At 40.4% G+C, this 23477-nt stretch overlaps 1 protein-coding gene across 1 annotated transcript; it reads left to right on the forward strand.

Annotated features, from left to right (window-relative positions):
- The first annotated feature begins 697 nt into the window (after positions 1-697).
- LOC131234385 (uncharacterized) lies at positions 698-23442 on the forward strand. Its single transcript, XM_058231221.1, has 9 exons — positions 698-909; positions 9005-9119; positions 9276-9367; positions 12350-12475; positions 12620-12740; positions 15455-15539; positions 21317-21430; positions 21567-21606; positions 22992-23442. The coding sequence occupies exons 1-9, from the start codon at positions 742-744 to the stop codon at positions 23142-23144; spliced, it is 1014 nt and encodes a 337-aa protein (XP_058087204.1). The 5' UTR covers positions 698-741; the 3' UTR covers positions 23145-23442.
- Positions 23443-23477: the final 35 nt, after the last annotated feature.

Genomic DNA, 23477 nt, shown 5'->3' on the forward strand with positions numbered 1-23477 from the left:
ATGCATCTTAATCATTTTCCCCGCGTTAGAGGGTCGTAACCCCGGATAATAGTACCAACCACGAGATATGCAAGCGTTTTACTTCCCTATCTCGGACGCTGCTGGGCTGTAGTCGGGGGTTGCAGAGAATTCCAACCCAAGCACCACGGGCCCCACCGTGATGTTTTTGTTATATCCATTCCGTCCATCCAGTTTCACCAGCTCACTTTAGTGCATGGCTTCAAAAAGAGGGAAATCCAGAGTTAATTGGGCCACACCATAGGAAACAAAGTGGAGATAAAACATCCACCGTAAAATCTTTTCTGGGCCCAACTGTGATGTTTTTATTCCATCCTACGTATTCATATGTAATTCCCACTTGGATGAAGGGAAAAAGCAAATATTAGTCTGATACAAAACTTCTATGGCCATTAATAAAGTTTCAATGGTGGACGTTTCCATCCCCACTTTTTCATCTGGTGTGTCTCATTTGAATTTTGGATGTATTTCATTTTTTCCTTTATGTCCTAAAATTAGTGGGAAAAACAGATGTACGGTGTTGATATAACAGAAAAAATTACTGTGGGTCCCACAGATATTGGGGTGGCATGAATTCTGTACAACCCCCGGTTGCAGAGAATCCGCGTTCCCCACTCTCTCTCTATGAGCATCTGAAGACCAGTGCTCTGCAGTAGAAACGCATCTGAAGACCAGTGCTCTGCAGTAGAAACGAGAGAGAGAGAGAGAGAGAGAGAGAGAGAGATGGGGGAAGATCCACAGCGTATAAAGAAGATCGCAGCAGCGTCGTACGATTACGAGAGCGATCCTCGATGGGCGGATTACTGGTCTAACATCCTCATCCCACCTAACATGGCCTCTCGTCCTGACGTCGTCGATCACTTCAAGCGCAAGTTCTACCAGCGATTCATCGTAGGCTCTCTCTCTCTCTCTCTCTCTCTCTCTCTGTATTGAAATCGGTCGATTTTTCGAGAATCCATTTCTTTGTTCGGCTTGATTGTTTTTATTTTGTGGTTCTTTTCCCTTGTTATGGTGGAATTTGAAGAAGAATCCAAGTATCTTTTCTGGGATCGATGCCGTTAGAATACCATTTCTTTTGGAATGTTGAAGCAAAACCCGCTCACTAATCTCTTCTGGGATCGATTCTCTTTAATACCCATCTCGTGGTTTGGTTTCATTCTTCTGATTTTAGTATTTTTTCTCTTGCATAATTATAATGGTTAATGGAATTAAACCATTGAAAGAAAAGATATATTTTTGTAGCTTGATGTAGATTACCAATGCACTGATCTGCTTGAGGAAACAGTACCCAAAAACAAGAGAATACCTCCCAGACATACCAGTCTAAATCTTCATTCAACCATTTGTAAAATAGTATTTTAGATGTATATATACTTCTCCCAAAGTAAATAAAACTGTAATCTAATCCTGACCAGTAATTCGTTCAATGTTTCAAATCCTAACCATCTATTTGATCATCATCGTCATGGCCTTCCCCCATTGGTTTGGGTATGGGTTCTTATGAATGCTTGACAAAAGTTTGATTGACCATCTTACACCAACCTTCCTTCTTTACCCAGTTTGGGGACCAGGTTGAGTTTATGATATTGATATTCCTAACCATCTATTTCAATAAAATATTTATAATGACTAGAATATCCACGAAGCTGCTAGAGGTATGCATTATACAATCTTGTTAGACATTGGGTTCAAGATCCCATGTGGTGTGTGTGGGTGTGAGTGTGTATTTGACCATTCAAAAAATAAATAAATTCAATCTTGGGTCTTTTAAAAGCCCACTCAGTAGGCTTTCAAATGGTACCATTTTCATGTCATTTGAAAGCCATTTAACACCTAAATGCCTGAAAAAATAAGTGACAAAAGTTAAGGGTAGTACGAGTTGATATCTTTTGGGTTCCTTCTTTTTTCTTTCTGCGTCCGTGCATCAATCTCCACAGTTGGAGAGAATTCGTCCTTGGGTTGATAGTCTGTACAGTGGTTTTCTTTTCTATTTGATCAGACAATTGAAATGAAAGTCCTTCCCCTCCTCACGAACACAATTAAAGCATACTTTTCCACTGGTACCACATCAAGCACAGTCGACGAGTATCTTCCTTCTCATTCACTAGGAAATTTTGTGCCTTTAGGGATTGTTTGAATGTAAAGCCTTTCTTGATTCTGTGTATCTTGTTTGAGTGATGGGAAAGAACATCTATGGAATGATGGATTGAATTGGAGGAAAGATAGGGACCTGTGGAAAATGCTTTATAAATTTGAAAATATAAACCTTATGGAGAAAGGCTTTCAGGGGAACTGCAAACCACCCTTGTTCTTAAAGAAACACTATACATCTATTTTGGAGGAAAAGAGATTTCCACCAAGAATCCCTTTCCCATCGATTCCATGCTCCCAAACTCAGGAAACTCACCTATGAATTGAATTCCCTTTCAACAAGTGCCTCTTTAGTCTTTCCACATTGGCAAATTACCCAAATGGAATTCTTCTTCCTTCCATGGAAAAATCTCCCCCTATGAATAGCTTAAAGTTTTAGTAATGCAAAAAAGATAGGAATACAATCCATCAAGCCAATGGATACGAGTACCTAGACAAAGATTAGCCTGTGGACTCCTCCCATCACAATAGAATCGGCAATAGAGTTGGCTTCTTTTGGGACTTGATTAAAGATGATAAAAGAAGAATGACAACACATTCTAAAGTCATTTAGAGCGAACACTAATGTCCATGGGGTTAATGCCTTCCCCAGGTCCTATCCGATTGCCCCCTGGATAAGAGGCTACTTGTCTCTAGGAGGAAGGAGGATGCTTTCTCCATAGCCTCGTCCAGAAATATCTCTAATCTCGAAATCATTCTTAGGAGTTTCGAGGTTGTGTCGGATTTAAGGGTCAATCTTTGCAAAAGTTTGATGGTTGGGTATTTTTATAAATGAAGCTTGTTTGAAGCGCCTTGTGTAATTGATGGGTTGCAAAATGCAAAATGCAAGTCCTTCCAACATCTTATCTTGGTCTTCGGTTGGGGGTTAAATGCATCTGTTACTTCCATTTCAGATCTAGTGATAGAAAGGATGGAAAAGAGGTTGGCTCCTGGAAAAGAGGCTACCTTTCTCTAGTAGGAAGGATCATGCTCATCAAATTGACCTTTGCAAACCTACTATATTATTATTTGTCTCTGTCTAAGATCCCTGCAGCGATAATAGCAAAGATCGAAAGAATTCATGGCGCGGCACAATAGAAAGGAAGAATTACCACTTTATTAAATAGGAAGTCTTCAAAAGCTAAGAGGTTGGCTGCTTGGGATGAGAAAAAAGCAGAGATAGAAACATGAGTCTCCTTAGCAAATGGTGGTGGTGATTTGGTACGGAGAAGGATCTGTTATGGAGAAAGGGCATCATCGACAAATATGGTACAAGTACAACAAACAGATGTTGGGATCTGAAGATCCACTGTACGATGCTAGTGTCCAAGACTTGGAAAGACATCACTAGAATGGGGGACCTAACCAAACCATGGGGCAGAATTTTGTTAGAAGGTTTCAGATATCCAGTGAGCAACAGTGAAGTGGTGTTATTCTGGGAAGATGAATGGATCGACAATGATCCTCTTGCATCACAATTTCCTAGATTATACAGGCTAGTTAGAGAATAGCATGTGACAGGCAAGGATGTATCAGATTAAATTGGAGACTGATTGATGTAGAATATCATCCTTAGGCACAATATCAATGATGAAGAGCTTCAGGTTTTCCAGAATCTGCTCAACATATTGGAAGGGGTGCACCTCTACCTTTTTGTTGTCGATAAAAGAATCTGGATTCTGGAAAGAGGAGCCCTCAAGTAGATTTATGGCAATTCTAAATCCCGTTCCTATTCAACTGAGAATAAAACCTAGTTAGCCATTCTGCCGTGGGGTACATTAGCCCTCCTAGAGTATCTATGTTCCTTTGGATAGCAGTCGGAGACAAAATCCTGACAATGGATATTCTGAACAGATGGGACCATGCCATTTCAAATAGGCGTGTTCCTCAAAGCTCAAGAAGAGAGTGGCTCTCATTATCTTTCGACACTGCTCTTTATAACAGTCATTTGGGGCTTTTTCTAGGTGGAATGTCAGATTACTGGCCAAACATCGGTCAATAGAAGAGGAAGTGATGGGCTGGAGTAGTGGCCTGATCCGCAAGTATGGTAGAGTATTGTGGAAGCTTACTTCTTTTTCTATCTGCTGGGACTCTGGAAAAAAACAGGAATAACTGCATCTTCAATGACAAGTCATTGCCCATGGAATCATTCAACAAGAAGATAAAAGCTCGATCATTGAGTGGGCATCGCTGTCCTCCAAATTCAGCGGGTGGAACATATAGGATATCACAAGAGAATGGTGCAGGTTAGTGTCCATGATTCCTGAGGCCCCTCCCCTTCCTTTTGGTTAAAATGAATATTATCAGCTGTTCAAAAAGTGGTCAAGGGCCGGTGGGAGTGGGAGGTATTCTTACGGACAATGGTGGCATCACGGTCCTGGTGTTCTCAGGGTCCATAAGCCCAAGTAATAATGATGGTGGGCTGGAGTAGTGGCCTGATCTGCAAGTATGGTAGAGTATTGTGGAAGCTCACTTCTTTTGCTATCTGCTGGAACTCTAGAACAAAGAAGAAGAAGAAGGAATAACTGCATCGTCAATGACAAGTCATTGCCCGTGGAATCAATCATCAAGAAGATAAAAGCTTGATCATTGAGTGGGCATCGCTGTCCTCCAAATTCATTGGGTGGAACGTATAGGATATGACAAGAGAATGGTGCAGGTTAGTGTCGAGGCCTCTCCTCTTGGTTGTTCCCCCCCCCCCCCCCCCCCTTTCAGTTAAAATGAATATTATCAGCTGTTCAAAAAGTGGTCAAAGCCTGGTGGGAGTGGGAGGTATTCTTAGGGACAAACAAGGGTGGCATCATGGTCCTGGTGTTCTCAGGGTCCATAAGCCTAAGTAATAAAGATGTTGTAGATGCATCAACGTTAAAGGAAGCTCTTCAAGTTCTAGTGCCCCAGAATATTGGGTCAATAGTGATCAAAAGTCACGCCCCTTCTCTCTTGCATTAGATTAGAGATGGAGACATGGTGTGCCGTAAAGGGCGTTACGGAAAGGTAACACTGTAACAGTGGCAATTGTCACACGTTACGGGGTCGTAATGGTTGTAATGGTCGTTACGGAAAAATGACTTGTAATCGTCGTTAACGGCCTGTTACACCCCCTGTAAAGGTTGTAACAACCCTGTAATGGTTTGTTACAGGGCAAATATAGGATTTTTGGATATATATATATATATATATATATATATATATATATATATATATATATATATATATATATATATATATATATATATAGGGAAAAGGTACTATGCGCTCGACCTCACGAGTCCGTCCCATGAGGTCAAGCTGTGTGGGCCCCACCGTGATGCGTTTCGAACATCTACCCCATTAGTCAGATGCACCATTCCATCGTGGGCCTAGGTCTCAAAAAGTCAATCCATGACTTGTGTGGGTCACACCACATACAGAAGTGGGGAGGAGCCGTGCACCATTAAAACATTCATAATCATTTTTTGGGCCCACCAAGATGTGGTTTGCAAATCCAGCCCATCCATTATGTGTGTCCCACTTGGATGAGGGTTCAGACCAAGTTTCAGCAGCATTCAAAACTCAGGTGGGCCCCACCAAGTGCTTTTATATGTTTTAATGGTGTCTTCACATGATTTTAGATGATATGGCCCACCTGAGTTCCGTATACGGCTGATTTTTGGGATATCCCATAATTTAGAGGGGACCCATCAAATGCACGGTGTTGATGGTCGACACGCATCACGGTGGGGCCCACACAGCTCGACCTCACGGGAGCTTAGCGTGAGGTCGAGCGCATAGTACCTTTTCCCATATATATATATATATATCAACTTTATGAGGTAGATTTGAGTTTTTTGGGTTTTTCCTTTCAATAAAAAAGTGATTGTAACGGCTGTTACGACCCACATCGTAAATGTAACGGTGGTGGCCGTTATGGCCACTGTTACCGTTACAGAATACCTTGGATGGAGAGGAACCATGGACATTGTGCTACATCCTTAATGAGATCAAATTTTATTTTATATATGTATACAAGTTAAACGCTTTGTTTAACCTTTTGTACTAATGATGTTGCTCTATCTTTGGCATGGTAAGTTTCTACTCACCCAGCCATGTACTTTGGACCCTAGGTCCTTGTTACTTTAATACCTTTTTGTGAAGAAGAAGAAGGAATCACTATGAAGTTGTCAAAGTGGAGTCTACTTCAACAATAATCAGCCCTCCAAAAGTAATCTAAAATAATTTGATAATGAATTTAATCACCACAAGTTGATCTCTATTAGAATTTCCACTTCTCACTGGATTCGAGGAACAAAGAACAATAGTGTTTCTCTGATCTCTATCCACTTTGATACGCAGCTGGCCAGGGTCACCCGGTGAACTACTATTGACATTGAGTTTCCAACTATCTAGTGGTGGTGGGGGAGCCAACTCAAAGAGCTTATGGTTTCTCACATGTACTTGTTAAGTTGTTAATACGCCTTCCCCATTCATGAAGCAGATGGGATGGGGAAATTCCCTAGAAGATATCCAAAGAGGTATACCGAGATTTTATGAAACTCTAGTGTTGGAGATCAAGGATGACATGAATGATTCCTTAACTTCAAAAAGTCTTATATTTCTTTTTTTTCCATATTCCCACATTTCATCATCATCATCATAATAATAAGAAGAATAACAATAACAATAACAATAAAAAAGCACTCCGTGGTTATCCCAAACATGTGTCATACGTACAAAGCCGATGCTGAGACAGTGAACCACCTTTTGATTCATTGCCCCTTTGTCAGCTTCATATGGTCTATTCACAATAAGTTTCATATGGTTTGGACTATGGCTTTCAATGTGGGAGACTGCCTAATGGCTTGGCATGACATTGCCCTCCATAAAAAGTCTCAAGCTGTGTGGAGGCTCAGTCTTCTTGCTGGCATGTGGTTGATTTGGCACGAGCGAAATGATAGATGCTTTCGTAATGTAAGGAGGTGGAGTGGGTCGCTCTAATGTGTGGCTCTCTATTGCTGAGTGGGAAGTGAGCAATGGTTGGATGGGGCAGTTGTAACCTTTCCACTATTTTGTTTTCCCTTTGTATTTTTGCTTGTTTTCTTTCTTTGTTTTTGTAGTCTTTGGTGCTCTCTCATTGCCTCTTAATGAAGCTTGTTGTTATCTTTCAAAAAAAAATAAAAAATAAATAAAAAAATGATGATGTTGATGATAACGAGGAAACACCTGAGGCAAATGGCAAAAAATGCCCATCACCCAGTACCATACCTCTGAAAAAGGAAGAAAATACAAGTCAAAGCTCAGGCCCCGAGATAGTCTTAAAACAACTATTCTTCACTAGTTGTAAATTGTAAATGTGATTTCCCTCAGCCGCATATCCTCGTTTGTGAAGATGGTAGCTCTCTGATTAGCTGAACACTGCACATGGGAGACAAACCACATTCACTGAAGCCATTAACCAGAGTCGCTTCCTCCATTTCATTCACCACCACCCTCCATGGGAACCAGCTCCCTCCTGATCCACTGTATTACGTTTCTTGAATCTCCTCAATTATGATCAGGTTAAATGTGTTTTAGTGACCACCATAACCGCTTGGAGCAATGCATTAAGTGAAATTAGAATCACCAATGGCAAGAGGGCCCAAAAGCTCCAATCTGGTAGAGCCTTCATTGCCTCTGACTATACCATCACATCCAGCTGGAACTGGGTTGCTTGTAGAGCACCAACCAGTGTTCAGGCTAACTTTCAACTCACCCCTTAGTGGGAATGTCCAATTTTCGGAAGTGTTTCTTGATTTACTGCTGTACTCCAACATTCTCCCAGTTAGAATAAAACTGTGTTGAATACCTCTTGAGCATTTGTCTCAGCTCGCCCATTCAACAATCAGACCAACTATTTTGTTGAGAATTAGCCTCGCTGAATGAGTTGTCCCTGAAAATTTTATTGTTCCTCTCTAACCACAGACACTGCAGCATAGCTTTTATTGCTAATTTCGGTAGCAGTTTACCCCTGGGGCTCCAGTTGCTACTCCACCATCCTGCACAAAAATCTCCCACAGAGCCTGGGATAACTGAAAGGATCTTGAACTTGCTGAATGTGGGTGTCCATATGCTCCATACAAGAGAACAATGAAGTAATAAATAGGAGTTATTTTCCTCAACTGACTTGCACATAAGGTGGTCAGAATCTTATTCAAACACACCTCTCAGTAGAATGTGTTAATTTTCACCAAAGCCCCTGTGGACCATACCACAGTGGCCTACTCCATCATATGAGGTTGACCACCGCAGACCGATCGACACCATGATCGAACTGAGAAATTCTCATCTTCAAGAATCCACACCTTGTCCCTCCCCCCAAGGCCTATGAAGTTTTTTCTCCAAAATGCACATCATGAAAATATTAGGCCCGTTACAATTCCTTTTGTGAAGATTGTCTACCATGAGAATTCTATTAGTGACTTCTGTCCAAATAAAATAGAAAATCATTTTAGCGTTTGAGAATTCATGAATTTTGACGAACTTTGTCGAATAAAATAGAAAACTAATGAAATTAAGAAACATATTTGGGTGAATTAGTGGTTGCTAATTTGCAAATTGAATTCACTGAAGTCCTGGAAGTGGTGAATTAATTTACAATGAATCATGAATCAGATTCGAATTGCAAAATGGACTTCAGCAAATTCTGCAACCAGTTGCTTTGCAACGTATTAAGCTTCTAAAATAGTTGCTAGGACTTGAACTGCTTGCATCTTCTATCCGAATTTTGCTGATTCATGATATTCATTTACAACCTTCAAATTCATTGATTAGAGGTTTGCTGATATAACCCTTTAGTGTCTTCTTTTAGATTATTTTCTAATATTCGAAGTCTCCTTAACAGGATCCTGATCTTGTGGTTGATTCCATGGCTTCAACCAATTCTTCTCAGTCAACAAGAGCATCAGCATCATCTTCGCCGTCACCTGCAACTGAACAAGCTAGGCCCCGGAACTCAGGTAGGAAGAACTTTTTTAGCTGTTGCTTGTACCGACTCCATTCCAAACATCAGAAGTGAATGAGTCATAGAAACGAATGTTGACATCTGTATCTTTTTTCTTAAATGTGTGCATTGTTTTTTATGTCATATGCTGGTGCCTAAATTTGTGGTACAGGGTCCAGCACTGGAGCATCTGCAAGACCGGCACCATATGCCAGTTCTCTGCGGTGGGATCGTCAGACCATACAATTTTCTGTCAATGCTTGGGTAAGGAGAAACATCTCCTGTATAGATGATCTACTGCTTTAAATTCTTATCATATTTAAATTGCACTTAGCTAATATCATTTCAACCATATTCATGATCCTTCAATAGAACATTTTGCCCTATATTTTCTCTCCTCTTTAACTTGGTGTAGAGCTTTTTACCCTAAATTTTCTCGTGTTAACTGGTTCAAGAGAGGACAATCTCTTAGAGGGGAAAGATAACTTCCACGATCCAAATGACTAACTGAAAGAAAATCTTTAGTCATGAAGATCCACATAGAGAACTTATGAAGAAAACATAGTTTTCATGTCATTCTAGGCAACTTGAAAAACATTTGCATCGCATAAAAACATATGCTTTTGATTGCTAGCCCAGTGCAAAATGATGAGTTACTGGTAACAGAAGGTAATGCTAAATTATCATAGAAGGGCAAAAAAAGGAAGCTTAAATTATATATATATATATATATATATATATATATATATATATATATATATATATATATATATATATATATATATATATATATATATATATCCACCTGACGACCCACTTAGTTGGGATAAGGCTTCGATGATGGCGAGTATATATCTACACCTGTAACCCACTCATGAGACGCAAAGACTAATCAGTTCAGTGCATCATAATCTTTCATCAGTTAGTCTTGCTGAACACCATTATCCACAAATCTACAACAATATCCGGACGATATCAAAGTCAAACTCCACAGATTTGCATATATATATATATATATATATCTCCACCTGACGACCCACTGAGTTGGGATAAGGCTTCGATGATGGCGGTGAGTATATATCTACACCTGTAACCCACTCATGATATGCAAAGACCAGTGTTTTCAGTAGCGTGCGTAGCGTACGCTACGTATCGTAGCACTCTAAAATCACTACGTAGCGTGTACAGTAGCATAAATCCCCTGTAGAGCACGTTACAGGGGTCGTAGTGTACGCTATGGACGCGTAGCGTGTATCGTAGGTAGCGCACGCTACCTGTGGTGATATTTTTGTTTTTTCACTGCCGAAAATGGTGGTGAACTCACACCACAGCAGAAAGTTAAAAAATAAAAAATAAAAAATAAATAAAAAGCCCTTTTCGAGCAGTCTATTTGACTGCCAGCCCTAAACTGACACAAACGACGTTGCTTCCTCTCCCCCCTCTTCAATCTTGCGATTAAAAGGCCCTTCGAAGGGGCTTCTTTGGCCGATTGTTGGAGACTACAAGAAGCTCCATTTGGTGCAGTTTCATCAACAATGGAGAACAAATGACGGAGAAATCGGATTTCCCCTATTCCGGTTGCGATCGGCTGTGGAGCTTCAACTTTTGCATATTTCATTAATTCAATCTCATCTTGAGACAAAAGTAGGTACGCACGCTCTTTTTTTTTTTGAATTTTTTTCGATGTACAATGAAAATAACTTGGTATTTTGAGTTTTTTTCTCATTTTTTCCCTTTTAAAATGCCGATTACTGTGCGTTTTTTTGTTCTTTATAATTTTTTTCATTTCTTTTTCGGTTGTATGGCCCACGTGGGGCCCACTGAGGTGCGTGAAAGGGTGGATGTGCATTATTTTCTATGGTGTGGCCACGTGGGGCCCACTGAGGTGCGTAAAGGGGTGGATGTGTATTGTTTTCTATGGTGTGGTGCACGTGGGGCCCACTGAGGTGCGTGAAGGGGTGGATGTGCATTGTTTTCTATGGTGTGGCCCACTGAGGTGCGTGAAGGGGTGGATTTGCGTTGCTTTCTATGGTGGGCCGGCTGTGGTGTGCGTTTTTGAGGAATGTGACATTTATATATTTTGTTTTTTTCTTACTATTTAATATATATATATATATATATGTATATAATTAAAAAATAGAAGTATTGTGTAGCTTACGCTACACACTACGTTATTTCGCTACACGCTACGGAGGGTTGAACGCTACGCAACACGCTACCGCTATTTAAAACACTGCCAAAGACTAATCAGTTCAGTGCATCATAATCTTTCATCAGTTAGTTTTGGGATTTATATACAATAGAATTGGTTCATAACATCTTTACGCAAATCCATGGAGTTTGACTTTGATTTCGTCCGGATTTTGTTGTAGATTTGTGGATAATGGTGTTCAGCAAGAGACCCAGAAGTGCTTTACTTCAAAGGTCTTTTTTCCCCCCAGTGGGCTATCTTATTATTATTTTTATTATTTTTAAAGACGATAATTTCAAGGGTTATGTTATTATTTGATTAGGAGACTACCAAAACTAAGGAATTTAAGGTCAATGCCAGTGCAAGTGTAATGAAGCTACCAGCTGTATTTCTTATGATTGCAATTCCACGTTTTAGATTCTGAAGGACTGATACCATACCAACTGGGTAATCTTCATGGTCTGTGGTTTGGCTTTCCAGTTAGCTGGCTGGCATATAGCTGTGGTGGTTCAGTTTTCTCTTTTTAGCTCTGTTGATTATAAGTAACTTTAAAATAAGCTGCATTTTGACTGGTGCATATTATTTTGGTTTCTTTTCTATCATAAGCGGAAATCTGGACCGTATATCTGATCTTTTCTGTTGATTTCTTTTCTTCATCAACTGCATGAGGCAGCACTTGGGCATGCTGCCAAATTGTGGTTAGTGAGGCTTCTGTGGTAGTTGCATCCCTGGCATTTGGGTTGGAAACCAAAACCATGCCCAACTTTCTCTGCCACAAATAATTAAATGAGACCATTGAGGAGCCTCCTTAGTTAAATCCAATAACAATTTGCTGGACTGGAAAGTGCCTAATCCATGTTCAGTTGTTTTCTTTATTCCTTAAGGCATTTTACCGTTCTATGCAATGTGCTTTTGTAGCATTTCTTTTTTGTCTCCCCACCCCCCCTTCCCGCGCATTTTGTGATTTCAAGCCTTAGTGCTTTTCTATGCCTTGCTTATCTGCATCTTTATTTCCCATCTAAAAATAACACTTTCGTATGCTTGGTTTCTTGCAGGTGTTTATTGTGGGTGTTCTTTCAATCCTTCCATTTGTGCCAAGAAATCTCTCAAATAGAGCATATCGATTATCCTTATTGGGCACCGCATGTTCCTCCTTGTATTCATTATACACTCTATATGGGGTAGGGTACCATCTTCATTTCTTCACCTTTGGAGGTGTCTTGCTCATTTTCTTTGTTATTATGCTCTTGTATAGTGTCTTTGTGGAGCACATGTTGTTGTTGGTTATTTGGTTCATTTATCAGTTTGCCCTCCCTTATTTTCAGAAACCGAGGGCATGGAACCTCCATGCTATCCAAGTATGGTTCCAGTCAGTAATTGCGACGAAGGATTTTATCTACTTTCTCTACTGCCTTATGTTTGTTACATCTCAATTGCACCTAAAATGTGAGTATTGCTGCCTCCCAATATTTAATAAGTTTTGCCTTTTCCTAAGGAGAAAACCTTTGATGCTGTGGCATAGTATGATGAATCACGTGCATGCATATACAAATTACTTAAAAATTGCATACCTGTGATACAAGTAATTCAAATTAAACTGTCCAAATAATGGGTCCCAGTTCAGATGTATCATTAACCAAAAATTAAGATTATTTGATTTTTATCTTCAAGGAGCAAGCCTCCCTTTCAGACTCAGGCATGGAAGAGAGGGAACACCTGATCGGGGACTACAAAAGTCATTTGAAGGAAGATGAAATTAAATGGTGACAATGTTTGAAGGCCACATGGCTTAAAAGAGGGAGATAAGGTCAATAAGTTCTCCCACGGGATGACTAGCGCAAGGGCCCGTGTAGACAGAATTTGTTCTATTGTGGTTGATGGCTGCATAGTTGAAGAGAAATCTCAAATCATGGAGGAATCATCTCCTTTTTCTCTGATCTCTTGTCGGGAGAATCAGTGCAGCGACCCTACCTGGACAGTCTTCCTTTTGACTCCCTATCAGATTCAGATGCTCAGGATTTGGAGAAGCAGGTTTCAGAGGAGGAAATCAGAAATGCAATCATGTCCCTCAAAAGGATAAATCCCCTGGCCCTGATGGTTTCCCCCTAGCATTCTTCCAAAATTTTTGGGAAGTGATTAAAGCTAACCTCATGGGTTTCATTCCTGATTTCTTTCAATCAGGATTCTTACCTCTGGAGATGGGTCACACCTTCATCACCCTTATCCCAAAGTCTGAAGGAGCATAAAACTTAAAAGGATTTCAGGCCCAATAAATTTGATTAATGGCCCTTGCAAAATTCTAGCAAAGGTCTTAGCCTAGAGACTCTGCATCTTCCTGCCAAAAGTTATATTTCAATCCCAAAGATAGATTCTTGATTGTGCGTTGGTTGCTCACGAATGTCTCGACTCTTGTCACCGATCAGGCACTAAAGGGGATGTTCCGAAACTCGATTTAGAGAAGGCATATGATCACGTAGACTAGAATTTCTTGGACTACATGCTGAAGAGAATGGGATGTGGCGATAAGTGAAGAAAATGGATCCATGTGTGTGTTCGGTCAGCCTGCTACTCGATTCTAATCAATGTATCCCCTTTTGGCTATTTTCCTCGCTCTAGAGGTATCAGACAAGGAGATCCTGTCTTTTTCTCTTCATCATCGTTTTGGAAGCCCTCAGTCAAAAGCTATCCAGGGTCCAGGAATCGGGTCTCTTACAAGGCTTCAAGGTGGAGAATATTCCTTCTTGGGTCTCTCTTCTTCAATTTGCTGATGACACGTTATTCTTTTGCAATGCCAATGACCTTATGGCCGATAATCTTTGCAAGATAATTACACATTTTGAAGTAGCATCTGGGCTAAAGTCAGCATCCCCAAATGTGAGTTGCTTGGGGTCCACCTTTCTGAGGGTGAGGTGGTGTGGCTGGCTTCGATTTTCGGTTGCCTCGTAGGTAGTTTCCTGTCAACTTATTTAGGTTTGGCTCTTTGCATAGGCAAGCCTCCAAAAACTCTTGTGGGGATAAGATTTTGGTTAGGATAGAACGGAAGTTCTCTCCATGGAAATGCAGGAACCTCACCCTAATCAAATCTGTTTTATCGAGCCTCCCACTTTATTTCTTATCTTTATTTAAGTGCCCCAGAGGAGTTCCTTCACTGTTAGAAAAATTGTGGAGAAATTTCCGATGGCAAGGTGCGGCAACTAAGAACAAGTTTCATCTTCTTGATTGGATGGAGGTGCGTAGACCCCTCTCAGAAGGTGGAGTTGGTATGTCGAGATTGGAGGATGTCAATTCAGCCTTTTTGGGAAAGTGGATTTGGAGATTCACGTGTGAAGGCGACAGTATTTGGTGTACCACAATAGCAAGCAAATATGGTACCAAATCTTCAGGTTGGAGATCCAGACCTTCCTCGCTTTATAGAGCTTTGCATGTCTGAAAAGGGATTATGCAGATGGAGCAAAAAGTTTGTGAAAGCATTGGGTTCTCCTTGGGTGTAGGGGCCTCTATTCGCTTCTGGAACGACAGGTGGATTGGGGATAGTCCGCTTAGATCTTCTTTCCCTAACCTGGCTGCCCTATCCCACATAAAATATTTCAGTGGACAGCTGCTTCTAAACGTCAGCTGCAAATGGTTTCTGGATCCCACCGTGTAGATGCAATTTAAGCGACATGGAAGTAGAAGAATTTTCTCAACTCCTAGGTTGCCTTCAGGGTATAACTCCGGATCTAGAAGCTACGGACTCCCCGCGATGGCTGAGGAGATAAAACGGGGTCTTTCTCTGTCAAGTCCTTAACTTCATTTGCCCGAGACCCTAGGCTGATCCCCCCATCTTCTGTGGAAACATGTGGTTCTATGGAGCACTTTTAAAGGTGGCAGCTTTTGCGTGGCTGGTGGGATTGCTCAAGCAGTTTGATTTTTGGTGCTTTACCTTAGTGACAGTGGGTCCAAAATCACCATTCAGAGAGAGAGAGTCAAAAATTTAATCAGTTTAATTTAAGCTAATGTATGTCATTTGTACAATTTCTGGGTGCCTGTGTATCAAGCATCATACACTGCGGGAGTGTCAAATAACTCCCCTTTTCTAAATGTACTTGGAATCTAAATTGGATTATCACTTTTTTTCCCTGTGCGCTCATAATATCTTGTAATGTCAATTTCTTCCACAGTTGCTTTGATACCTGTTCTCTGCCGGGCACTTGAGCTTGTTGCTAAGTTTTTGAGGCGTAATTTCGGCCGCTCTTTCTTCTATAGGTAGTACATGAATCTGAGCTTAATCTGCCTGTCTCTTTTTAGCAAGCGCACTTTTCATAAGTAACCTTTGAGCTCATTTTGTTTCTTACTAGCCATCCATTCTTAATTGAATCATGCTTTTGATAGACTAATGCTTAGTTTTGTGCTCATACGGATTCATATTGATGAAATAACATATACTACACTTGGGACCTGGTTAATACCCAAACTTATTTCCATTTTTTGCAGAAAATATTGTAAAAATATAGTTTTAATATGCAAAAAGTTTGTGTTGGCATGATATTACACAAGCAGATAAAATGGTGACTATTGTCTATTAGTTTTGGAATATGAGAAGTTTGTAGTTCAATCACATGCATATAAGTAGATTATAGCAACAGATTATCTGAAGATTTATGCCAGTATGCGAAATGTTTAATCTAGAGGCCGAAGCATGTGTCTTTTGAAAAGATAAAAAGGCAATTAATATGGTTTGGAAAAAATTTCACTGAAAAGGTGGAGAATCCTTAGACCTTCTCTTAGAAATCTTAATCTCACCTCTGTCGCCACAGAGGAACCACACTGCAGCAAGGTCAAGTAGTTCTATGAAGCTTTTGTCCTGAGTTGGTTGACTTCGGGAACAAGTTTGTGATCTTTGGTCTGGCTGCTGGCAGGATGCATATGACGAAACCTGCATAAGGTTCATGTTAAAAAAGAAAAAGAAACAAAGAAAAAAAAGGGAGACATTTTAGCATGCATCTCTTGCTCCATTGCTCATTGAGATGTTGCGGTCTAAATAATCTGTCATGCTTTTTGGAATTCACATTCCTTGTGATCTTATGAAGTACTTTCTTTGGAATGACCAAGGAAAGTTCTATTAACAAGGAAGGCGGTACAGAAGTTCATCTAAGAGAGAAATCTTAAGAGACCAGTTTATAGGCCTCATGTGATGTTTGACGAACTTCAAACATGCACTTGTGTCATGTTTCGATGATGCCTGAATTCAAATATTTGATGTAAGAGGCTGACATGGCTTGATACTCACCCACTACATTGAACTTTGTTGTACTAGAGCAGTTCTCTGCTTTTTTCAAGCAAAAACTAGATTATCCCAGAAGCCTTTGGTCTATTGCTAATTACTCAGTGACTAATCTAATTTTCTTTAGTAATTCACAAAATCAAAGGATCTGACCCACTATGGGATGAGAATGGATCAAAGGGATTATGTGATTTGCAATTGTTGAGAAAGACATTAGAGAAAAATATAAACTGAAACATCAACTAATTGGGGTAGGCTACAGGAATCCTTTTCTGTCATTCCACTATCAAGGGCCGTAACTTCAATTAGACCATAGGTCATCAAGTCTTTTCTTACTACCTCCACTCGTGTCCTTTTGAGCCTTCTTGTTGCCCTTTTAGAGCCTTCAACTTGGACAAACTCACTCCTTCTAAATTGAAATGTTTGAAAAATGTTAGAGAAATATATAAAACTGAAATGTCTAAAAAAAAAAAAAAAGAGAAAAGAAAAGAAAAAGAAAAGAAAGAAAGTTAGAGAGCTCTTATAACTCATGATTGTATTGATTCAAGACACAAGGGCTAAAAGGGGTGATTTAGAAGATGGATATTTAAAAGGCATACAACAATGTGGATTGCGGCTTTCTAGATTTCATGCTCGGTGGAATTTGTTGTGAGGGTATGTGGAGAGGATTGATTAGGAAATGCATCAGTTCTGCTATGTTCTCGATCTTGGTGAACTGTTCTCCCAAAGGATTCTTGAAAAACTCAAGAGGTATCAATTAGGGTGACCTTCTATCCCCATTCCTTTTTGTGGTGATTGCCAAAGCATTGGGGAGGATGCTCATTAGCGACCAAAAGGTGGGTCTTTTCGAAGGTTTCAAGGCAGGTAGGTTGAGCCCTCTAATTTCCTATATCCAATTTGTGAAAGATGTGCTTCTATTTTGGGAAGATGATGCGGTGAAGGTCGATAATGTGAGTATGATTATTAGGTGTTTCAAAGTGGTCTTAGGGCAGAAGGTAAATTTGGCTAAATGTGAGATGCTTGGAGTCCACTTGGAAAAAGAAGAAATTGGGTGCCTTGCCAGGTCTTTTGGTTGCGAGACGGGATCTTTCCCCTCATTTTACTTGGGGCTTGCCTATGTATCAAGAAGTCGGCTAAGCATCTACAGGACATAGTTGTGAAGAATTTTGAGAGGAAATTGGCAGTATGGAAGGTGCGTTATTTGTCTCATGGATATAGGATTACCCTCATTAAAGCGGCCCTGTCAAAATTGCCTCTATACTTCATGTTGTTTTTTAGGTGCTCGAAATTAGTTTTAATCTAGTTGAAGAAGGCTATGACACAATTTTCTTTTGGGGGGACATGAAAGAGAAGAAAAGATTTCCATCTTTTGGAATGGGGCAAGATATGCAAATCATATGAAGAGGGTGGTGCCAACATAAGGGACTTGGATTTGATGAACATGGCTCTTTTGGGAAAATGGTGGTGGTGGTTTGGGTTGGAAAGGGGGGCTCCTTGGCAGGAGATTGTTGAAAGCAAATATGGGTGCATTGGGAGGGTGGACAGCTGACAAGGGACTTCTCTTTATAAGAGCCTTGGTGGTATGGAAAGGGATATCTAGCATGAAAGCTAAATTCAAGGAAGGCACGATTTTCTCCTTAGAGAACGGGGAAAAGATTGTTTTTGGGAGGAAGTTTGGAGGGGGTACTTTCCATTACATATTAGATTCCAGAGAGAGCTCGCCTTGCTCTGGATTGTAGCATCATGGTCGATAAATGCTATTCTTTTTGTGGAGAGTATGTAGTGTGGGCTCTACCATGTCACCGACTTGTCCATAATTATGAGGTATATGAGTCCGTATATCCTAGATTGTTTGAATCTTTGTAGCCTGTTGGGAGATGATAGTGACAATTTGGTGTGGATGGAAGAAAAGTTAGGTCGATTCTCACTTTGGACCTTCTAGTCCATGCTTCAAAAGGAGTGAGTGAAGCATGGGCAGATCAATTATGTATGGCATTATGGTGCTCCTCCAAAGATCGGGGCTTTCGGGTGGCTTGGGGGAAGAAAAAGAGTTTTGACGATCGGCAACCCCCAAAAGCGATCAATGGTTATTCCTAACATATGCCTTATGTGTTTGACTAATGTTGAATTGGCATCCATTGCCTTTCTGCAAGTCAAGTGTGGGCTTCTATTCTTAGAAGATTCAACTTAGCTTTGTCTATGCCTCTCGACATCAGAGATATGTTGGTGCTTAGCATGGGGTGGCTTTTCATAAAGAAGTAAAAGTTTTATGGAGCGTTTGCCTTCTTGCTGGGTTATGGTCGATTTAGGGTGACAAAAATGGAAGATGCTTCCGTCACAAAAGTAGGTGAGAAGAGTGGGTTGTGGGTTGCTAGTAATGCAACGTTTCTTGTAGTTGAGTGGGCTGTGGGCCTAGGATATTTTGGAAAGGATGTAATTTTTCTCATTTCTCTTCTATTTTGTGTAGTGTCTTTTGTTTTTTGGCTGTATTTAGCACTATCTCAATGTTTTTTTTTTTTTCTTTTTTTCTTAATGAAAGTTCCTCTTATCTTTAAAAGTGAAAAAGAATAAGAACAAAAAAGATGGCGTGAACAGTTTTGGGACTGAAGGGATATGCCAACAGATAGCTATAATACCAGCCATGCTTTATGGGATAGAATGGTGGGCAATTGAGGAAATTCACACCCGCTCTCTGTGGGCTTCTTGCATGTTGTCTTGAAGGATCTCTTGTATGCTAGGTCTTCTTTTTAGGGTTTGTTTGATTTTCCAATTCCTCCGTAAATGTATTGCAAATGGGTAATAATTATTTCCTTTGGTAATTACTGCATCATTCTCGAGGGTTGATTGAATGCCTACTTTTTTCAACGCTAAAATCGAGGATGCCCCCAAATATGTGAGGGCCACTGTGATGTATGTGGCTTATCCACACCGTCCATCTGTTATGCCATTGCCAGTTGAATTTAGGGCATGCGCCAAAAAATGAGGCAGATCCAAAGTTCAAGTGGACCACATGACAGGAAAAAGGGAATCAAACGCCCACCATTAAAAACTTCTTGGGGCTACTCTTTCCTTTGGTGTGGGCCACATAAGTGTTGGATTTGCCTCATTTTTCGGCTCATGTGATGTAGGATGGTTTTGTAACCTAGGATGATAGATGAAATCAGATTTTCAGTTTAAACATGAGCAACAAAAGTATGAAATTTCAGCAACCTCATCATAAACCAAACAATTAATCAAATAAGCAATTACATGTAATCCTACTCTACCACATGCTCGTATGGAGGAACTAGTAAGATGTTAATTCAAAATAGGCCCAATGGAATTAAGAAATTCCATCCGAAACATGAGGGTATAACTATATTAAAGGGAATCACCTAAGTCCTAAAGGGATTCTAAAGGATTTTAGGTTTAGGGAAATTAAGGTTAGAGTTAGGGTTTGGAAATTGGAGAAATATGAAATTAGGGTTTATTTGAAAAGGGAATCTAGGGTTTTAGGTTGGAGTTTGGTTGAAGAAAGAATAAGGAATGATGTAGGAAAAAGGCTGAAGTGAGGTCCACAGAGCAGTCCGTACCATGGTATTCCAAATCAGTTACGTAACGGCCGTTACGTAACGGTAACGGTCATAACCGTTACGCGTTACGGGGTCGAAACGGCCGTAACGGCCGTCACAGAAAAATGCGCTGTAACGGACCGTAACGGTCCAGGAAGAACAATTTTCAAAAAATAAAAAATGGCCGTAACGGCCGATACGGGGGTTGTAACGGCCGTTACGACCCGTATCATAACGGTAACGGTGGTGGCCGTTACGGCCACCATTACCGTTACGGAACACCTTGGTCCGTACAGTTGTGCGAATGTATTCACACCAAATGGGGTTTCACACCACATTCTCTATACACACAAGAGGCAGAGGAGAACTTCAAGCTTTATTTATTTATTTGTTTAAATTTTTATAATTAACATCACCTGTAAAAAAAAGGCTAGGGTTGGACGTCGAAGCCTTTATAGTCTAAAAGTTTGTCTTTTACAAACATATCATTAATATAAAAACTTGTTTACTTTTAACTCCCTATTTTGTAAATTACAAATACTCTCCTGTAAAAGTATAAAACTAATAAAACATGTAAATAAATTCTTAAAAGGAAACTAAGTGCTCAAAACAAAAATCACTATAATTCTAAGAAACTATGACTATCTGATGGGCGCTGAAAACATCCACGATCACGGCGGGCCACGATCAAGTCACATCCAATGGACCAATCGTGAAGTCCTTGTGATCCAACGGTCCAAAAACATCCTCCACGCAACCTGCATGCCATGTGGGGTATTTGGCTCCTCCTCGGGACTTGAATGGGTACTCGCCTAGCCACAGGGAAACTAGGGCTTGGGCCCCCGCTGATATGTGCATAAAGGCGTCCGTAATGTGATGTCCCCATCATCATGCCTCAAAATATTCCGGTAAAATGGATCGACAACGTGGACATGTCATATAAATTACGGTGGGGCCCAAAATTTTAAGCCAGTCCTTTTCGATCGGTTTTCGAAGTAGAAATAGCTGCCTATTTTCAAATAGGGTGAAATTATAATAATTGGTTATTTACAAGGCATTTACATAGATTTCGGAAAATCAGACTGGCCCTTAATATAGTTGTTGCTTACTGAAAGGAGAAGCTCACTCTTTATCTACGAGCCTTTTGATTTGATGACCTTACTTATTTGTGTAAATGGTCTTGGAACACATTGGTAATTTTGGAACAGGAAATACTTGGATGGACTTTGTGTATGGGTGGAGTCAAACACAAGTGCCCTCAGCATCTTGAGTTCACATGCCGAGATCGGATTGGGCTTCCTTCTAATCCTTTCGCTATTCTCGTCAGTTTCTCATCACACATTCCTTTTTCTTTTTTTTCTTTTTTTCTTTTTTAAAAAACTTTTCCTCCTGCTTATCAGGATTTTGTCTTTTGAACTTTTATGCATGACTAAAACAATCTTCACTTTGTGGATGCAGACGACAACGCAACATAATACAAACATTCATGTACTGGCAGGTTTGTTTCATTTCTCCTCATTACATGCAGTTGGGGTATATCCCTCTTGTTTTTTTATTTTTATTTTTTATTTTTTATTTTCCTTCTTTTGTGTGTGTGTGTGTGCGCGCACGCGTGTTTTCTTTTTCCAGCGTCTAGAATCTGAATGTGTGAATGTTGGAATTCCCACTCACTCTCTTTAGGAATTCTTAGTTTAGATTTTGGTTTTCTAGCTTTCGTTAGGTTTTTTAAGGTTTTCTTCCTTTTCTTGACTGTGGCCCAATAAAAATTCTCATTTTCCAAAAAAAAATAAAAACATGGCAAAATAGGAAAATCCACATTGTTTTTGCAAAGAGGCATTTCATCCCCCAAACCATTTTCAGTTTGTACTCGTGGGGCCCATGGTTTAGTGATCCAGACATTGGTTTTTTGTGCTCTACTGTGGATGAACTATGCCCTGAAAATTGCCTTCATAGGGTGATACCGCCTTATATTTGTGGCTTAAATTAGATGGTTAAGAGGAGACGCAGCAACAGTTGGCAATTGACTGAGAAAAGCCCAAGATTTGTGGCTAAGATCTCTCCTTCTGGGAGATTTCTGTGCATGGTCCATCCTTGTTGGGACCCAACAGACCAATGGTCTGGATCACTGAGCCATGGATCCTAGTTGTACTCACTGAAAAAAAAAAGAACCAACTATATTGTACATATCCCCACATTGAAGATCATGCAATTCTTCTCTGCAAAATATGTTTTCTAGTTCCCCACTGTTTTGGTAAGGAAAGACTGTGTCACCATACATACGGATGTGTATAGTTTCCCAATCTCGTCTGTGGAAGTGTGGCTCATGGTTTGGTAATCCAGACAATTGAATGGACCCCCAGCGTGGGAACTGATTCAAAATTAAAATCTTCCATATTCAAGGATTGAAGCCGCCTAATATCTGGTTTTCCTGACTGATGCTGTAATTTTCTCTCAACCATCCATTTGTAGTTGTAGACCACTGATTGAAGGGTTAGGATCTTCCAATCTGCGAGTTCTGTGGGGGCATACTACATTCCTGGCAGGTCCCATCAGTTCAGTGATCAGGATCACCAGACTATGGTGCCACTTGTAAAGACCCGTCAAATCAGGACACATACGAGTCCCGGTCCATCAGGGCCGAAATGTACCTCATTTTAGGATATTGGCTAGAAAAGTTTTCTGCAGACCAAACTGGATATGGCCCATGTGAAACCATTTGTTTCCATCTTACTTTCTTTTAAGAAAAGAAAGAAAGAACGATAGAAAATTCAGTCACCCACCTTCACCCCTCCATTTTAATAATACGTACTCCTGTTGAAGACTTTGGTTTTTGCTACTACCGTTGGTTGTATCTGCTTACCCTTCATGTTTTCTCTCTTGCAGCTGATGAAGCTCATGTACCATTCCCCCGTGACCGCCGGTTACCATCAGAGCGTGTGGGCCAAGATAGGCCGAACAGTCAATCCACTCATCTTCCAATACGCCCCGTTCCTGAACACTCCCATCTCTGCTGCCCAGAGGTGGTGGTTCAGGTAAAACCCTTTTGTAATAGGAGCAACAGGAGGTTCAAACCATATGGGATTATCTTTTCCTACTGTAATAGAATCTCTTTATGGAGGAAAAGCCTGGTTTCAGATGGAGAACATGCAAAAACCCATTTTTAAATGTGGACTTAAAGAACCCCCTTTTACTACATTGCTTTTTTGCCTTTCCTAGTTGTTTCCCACTCATGTACTAAAAGGGAGTGGGCTAAAGCAGCCTTCTCCCACTCAAACTTTTACAAACCCACCTCATCAAATCAATCAATCAATCGTATATTAGCTTTTTGGATCAATCCCACTATAATTCATCTGTATTGGGCTGTTGCTG

Source organism: Magnolia sinica, chromosome 19 (genome assembly GCF_029962835.1).
Source record: "Magnolia sinica isolate HGM2019 chromosome 19, MsV1, whole genome shotgun sequence".
NCBI lineage: Eukaryota > Viridiplantae > Streptophyta > Magnoliopsida > Magnoliales > Magnoliaceae > Magnolia > Magnolia sinica.

What these genes read in the sequence shown, in the direction of transcription:
- LOC131234385 (XM_058231221.1), top strand. Translation starts at nt 742, where the DNA reads ATGGGGGAAGATCCACAGCGTATAAAGAAGATCGCAGCAGCGTCGTAC. An exon ending in AGCTAGGCCCCGGAACTCAG is followed by an intron (nt 9,120 to 9,275) that starts GTAGGAAGAACT and finishes TTTGTGGTACAG; the next exon opens with GGTCCAGCACTGGAGCATCT. An exon ending in ATCTCAATTGCACCTAAAAT is followed by an intron (nt 12,741 to 15,454) that starts GTGAGTATTGCT and finishes TTTCTTCCACAG; the next exon opens with TTGCTTTGATACCTGTTCTC.